The following is a 4,525-nucleotide window of genomic DNA, read 5'->3' as shown; positions in this document are numbered from 1 at the left end:
GCAGGAAACTGGCATTGCTGCTGGTCACCTGCTGAGGTACAAAGTCTAGCTAACATTCGTGTATTGTTTGACTTTTAGGTGCTTTACACTTCATGAAGTTGTTACTGCTGCAAAGAGTAGATGTTATGATGAAGGAGAAATTTTTTAAAAATGTAGGAAGGCATTAGAAGATATAAGCAGTGCAATCCACCGAGCTGTGTGGGTTTGGGATTTTGTTTTTTATTTTGACAGAAAGTATATTCTTGGTGCCTTTATCTGTTCCTTGCCAGCCTTTTCAACAGAAATAACTTAATGGGGAAGTTGAATTACCAGGACCGACAAACATGCCTTGAAGTTTAATGATCTTATTTTAATAGCAGGTTCCTCACCTAGCTCCAGTAGCAGCTCCTCTGTTAATCCAATGGCCTCTCTTGGAGCGCTCCAGACGCTGGCAGGGGCTACAGCGGGCCTCAACGTTAGCTCTTTAGCAGGTAAGCTGTGTGGTGTGGTGGGCTGGGGAATAGCTGGTGATCTTTCTTCAGGCTGTGCCCGTTCTGTGGGGCTGTTCTTCTGCTCCCTGCTTTTCGTAATAGTGCAGGGTATTTGAAGGGTAGTAGATCTGACTCAATGGGAGTACTCAGTCAGCTTTATTTCCTCTTTCTTACACAGGAATGGCTGCCTTAAATGGAGGACTCAGCAGTGGTGGCCTCTCAAATGGGACAGGTAGCACAATGGAAGCCCTCACGCAGGCTTACTCTGGAATCCAGCAATATGCTGCTGCTGCATTGCCCACGCTCTACAACCAGAGTCTCTTAACGCAGCAAAGTATTGGTGCAGCAGGAAGTCAGAAAGAAGGTAGGCAGGAAGTTGTAGAGACAACTCGAGAGGGATTTTCAAACGGGCAAGCTCAGCCCTGGCAGCTGCCTTATCTGCAGAGCTCGTATGTAGCGGCATTTTTTAGAAGCCTAGAGGCACTGCAGATAAAGAAGGAGAGAACCTGTGAGGTCTCTGTTAAGGGATGTCCAAGTAGTTTTTATACAGGAGGTTTCTGCCGGCATTTGTCTAGTCTTAAATGCTTTGTAGTGGTGGTATCTTGGAGGACAGGAGAGTATGAGTCTGCAGCCTGACACACCCGCTGTCAGAGAGTCAGCTGTGGGTTTGTTAATCTTGTTTTCTTGGCCTTGTACCTCTTCTCACAGGTACTTAATGTCAATCTCTACACTCTTCAGATTCAGAATCAATTTAACATGTAATAGGACAAAGTTTTCAGCAGGTGGTAGGGCAGTTTTTGGCAAAGAATCAGATTACAAGTAATGCCATTACTTGTATTTTGTATTGAGATTTACTTAGTTTCTTTGGGCCACAAGATGTCGTACCTTTTTTGGTTAAGTCGGCATCCGGGGCTCAAACTTTTTGCTGTAATGAAAGCTAAACAATGACCTGAGAACCGCTTTTGACATAATGTGGAAATTACAAGCAAAAATGGTGAGAAAGAGCTAGAACTATTTAATCAATCCCAGCAAAGTGTCATGCTGATTTATTCTGGAATCGAGGACTCTGCAGAAGTGTGAACAGCAGTGTCATTGTTTTATCTAGAAAATTTGGCTTGAACAGCTCTTTCACCTTTTCTGTGAAGTGGACCTATGTAATCCACGCTATTTCTGAATTTATATTCTGACTTCTTGTTTCAAGGTCCAGAGGGAGCCAATCTGTTCATCTACCATCTCCCTCAGGAGTTTGGGGATCAGGATCTGCTGCAGATGTTCATGCCGTTTGGAAACGTCGTCTCTGCCAAGGTTTTTATTGACAAGCAGACCAATCTAAGCAAGTGTTTTGGTATGTTGGGTCCAATCATTACCTGTAGAAAGGTGGCTGCTTTCTAGTAATCTCTTTTCCAGTATATTGTCTAGTCTAGCTCTTATGTCAAGTAGTGACTCTTTCTCTATATTCCTAAAAAAAATCAAACTGAACTCTGCCAGTGATGAAATGCATTTTCCTGATTTTCATTGTAACGTGTTGCTTTTCCTGGTTTCATACTATTATGCCTCATTACACTGTCCTGGCCCCAGGTAATTCACTGTGATTCATGTTTGCAGACTGTAGTCGTGGTGTAGTTCCTTCTTTTCCCCCTTTCTGTCTTTTCACCAGTTGTTTACATTACTGCATATACTACTTGCTACAGTATCATTATGAATTATTTATATTTATATATACAGAATATAATTATTATGGCTACCACAGAGTACAGGAGCATTTGACTTTGTTCTGTAAATATTCTGAAGGCAATTTTTAAGGCTTCCTCCTAATTCTTGCAACCTTTGTAGTAATAAAACCATTTCAGCTGTTATTTACAACCTAACTTTGGTTGCATCTCAAACCCTAATTTTGCTCTGCTTATTGTGCATTTAAATGGGAGCCATATCAGGGTTGGAAGTGTATCCTGAAACAGTAAATCAACCTGTCATGCTACTGTTACTATCCACATCAATTATTTTCAGCTAACTGTTAAAGGCTGTGATGCCAAAAGAGTGGAGAACATAGTCTTCCCGAGCTTGTGTAGTAGGAGGCTGCGCATGTGGACTGAAAGATTCATGGTTTTCTTTTCCTCGCTCTGAAGCCTCAGTGCAAGCAGTTGTAGATTTTTTGTAGTGCTGTAAGTTCTCATGACTGTTTTGGTAGATGGAGATTTCTTGTGATGGAATAGGAGAGGTGAGCCTTTCTCTATGGTTTTGATAGCTTTGTGCCTACGTAATATCCTGTGGTTTTTAGTATTTGAGCGAGAAGATGTGGACAGTCTGATGCTTTCAGAGAACACAAAAATATGCTGAGCATCAGGCTGTAACACCTGCATATGGCGTGATCTTCCCAGGTAGTGATGCCAGCCATCAACCGGAGTTGTGTAAAATGTGATCCTTCAAAACCCTGGAGAGGTTTATTTTGTGGGTGTTCTTTGCCTGGAATGATACACAGCTTTTCATCTGAGAGGAACCTAAACATAATAGTGGTACAAGTGCTGCACTGCCTTGACGGCTGTTTCACTCCAAAGGACTTCACTCCCGTAGTGCCAAGAGGGTGATTTCACTCTTGTATCTCTGATGAGCTCTCATACATAGATTAACATTTTGAAGGTTTGGTTTTCTCCAGGGTAGGAGTTCTTATAAAACACAAATAGCAGTACTTGTGTTTTTGTTGGAAGACTAGAAAATGTTATTTTAGTTTCCTGCACTTTGAATATCTTTTGGCCGAAGTTCCATACATCAGAAGGCAGTGCTTTGTCTGAGAGCCCTTACGAACAGTCTAGAACAGCTGCAAACTTCTGAGAATAGTGTTTCATGCGGGCCCCTCTTACCTTTCGAGTACCTGTGCTTCCCGCTGTGAGTAGCTGTTCTGGACAGCTTTGGCGTGCTGTCATTATGTGTTTTCCTTTCTTCAGGTTTTGTGAGTTACGACAATCCTGTCTCTGCCCAGGCTGCCATTCAGTCAATGAACGGCTTTCAGATTGGCATGAAGCGTCTGAAAGTACAGCTCAAACGCTCTAAGAATGACAGCAAGCCATACTGAGCGCCCCTCCCCTCCGGGACTGGAGTGAGAAGGATCTTCTGGTAAGTTGGAGAGGAGCGCTCTTAGTGATTCGAAGTCCTAAGGCTGTGTTTTTACAGTCCTGGAAGCTCATCCATGCCTTCTATCTGGCACATCTTCCCCTGAAGACTCGGCTGCCACCTCTGCTGAGAATCCTGCTTCGGATGGAGGACAAGTTTGTGCTTTTGTTTCCAGTGTTTTACTTTGGAGTTTAGGTGCCATATCGCTGAGGGTTTGTTTTTTGTTTTGTTTTGTTTTTTTTCACAACCCTGCCCCCCATTTGAAGTTTGCTGTGTTTGTAACCAGTGTGTGTTGAGAAGGACCAATGCCAGCTCCTTGGGGTGGTGAGGGAAGGTTAAAGGGAGCAGCAGCAGGTGACACCACACTGCTTTGGGGTAGAGAGGAGAAGGGAAGCAGAACTGAGACCACGCCACCATGGGGGAGGGGAGGGAAAGCAGAAATAACACAGAACAGCTAATAAAAACAAAGATGGGGAAGGAGAACTGAGTCTATCCAAGTTTGGGTGAGCAAAGAAACGACTCTATGTAGCCTTTGCCCTGCCCCATCCACTCTGAAAATTTCCATAACTGTACGCCATGGTGGGGATTTAGAAAATCATCTCTAGAGCAGAAGACAGGCTAGAAGGGTGAATGCATTTGCAGGCCAAAGGAAAACTGCAGTGATTTTTTTTTTTCTGTATATAAAGTAGTGTTTATATAGCACTGTGAATGTACACAGCACTTTATAAAATTATTAGATAATGTCCCTGCCCAGAAAATTTCACTGTGTGTTTACAGTTGACTATTAATGATATGCAGTGACTTTCTCCATATCTAAGAAAACTTACCCCACATACGTGATCTAGGTTTTGTAGAAAGGTATAGAGAGAGGCAGCTTAGTCTGGGTGTCGGGAGGCTCTACAGAGGGATCTAGATGTGCTGGATCGATGGGCTGAGGCCAATTGTAT

At 43.1% G+C, this 4,525-nt stretch overlaps 1 protein-coding gene across 3 annotated transcripts in view; it reads left to right on the top strand.

Annotated features, from left to right (window-relative positions):
• The window catches only part of CELF1 (CUGBP, Elav-like family member 1), a 19,658-nt gene extending 15,864 nt beyond the window's left edge, over nt 1-3,794 (top strand). For 2 of the 3 annotated variants that reach the window (XM_010131361.1, XM_010131360.1), the window contains exons 10-13: nt 360-470; nt 649-834; nt 1,672-1,815; nt 3,413-3,794. In XM_010131361.1, the coding sequence (XP_010129663.1) occupies nt 360-470; nt 649-834; nt 1,672-1,815; nt 3,413-3,540 (569 nt within the window). In that variant the 3' untranslated portion in view covers nt 3,541-3,794. Of the gene's footprint in view, nt 1-356; nt 471-648; nt 835-1,671; nt 1,816-3,412 lie in introns of all 3 variants that reach the window. The other variant, XM_010131362.1, reaches the window with a different exon arrangement.
• Nucleotides 3,795-4,525: the final 731 nt, after the last annotated feature.

Source organism: Buceros rhinoceros, unplaced genomic scaffold (assembly GCF_000710305.1).
Source record: "Buceros rhinoceros silvestris isolate BGI_N320 unplaced genomic scaffold, ASM71030v1 scaffold332, whole genome shotgun sequence".
Classification (NCBI taxonomy): Eukaryota; Metazoa; Chordata; class Aves; order Bucerotiformes; family Bucerotidae; genus Buceros; species Buceros rhinoceros.
This window is presented reverse-complemented; position numbering and strand designations above follow the sequence as displayed.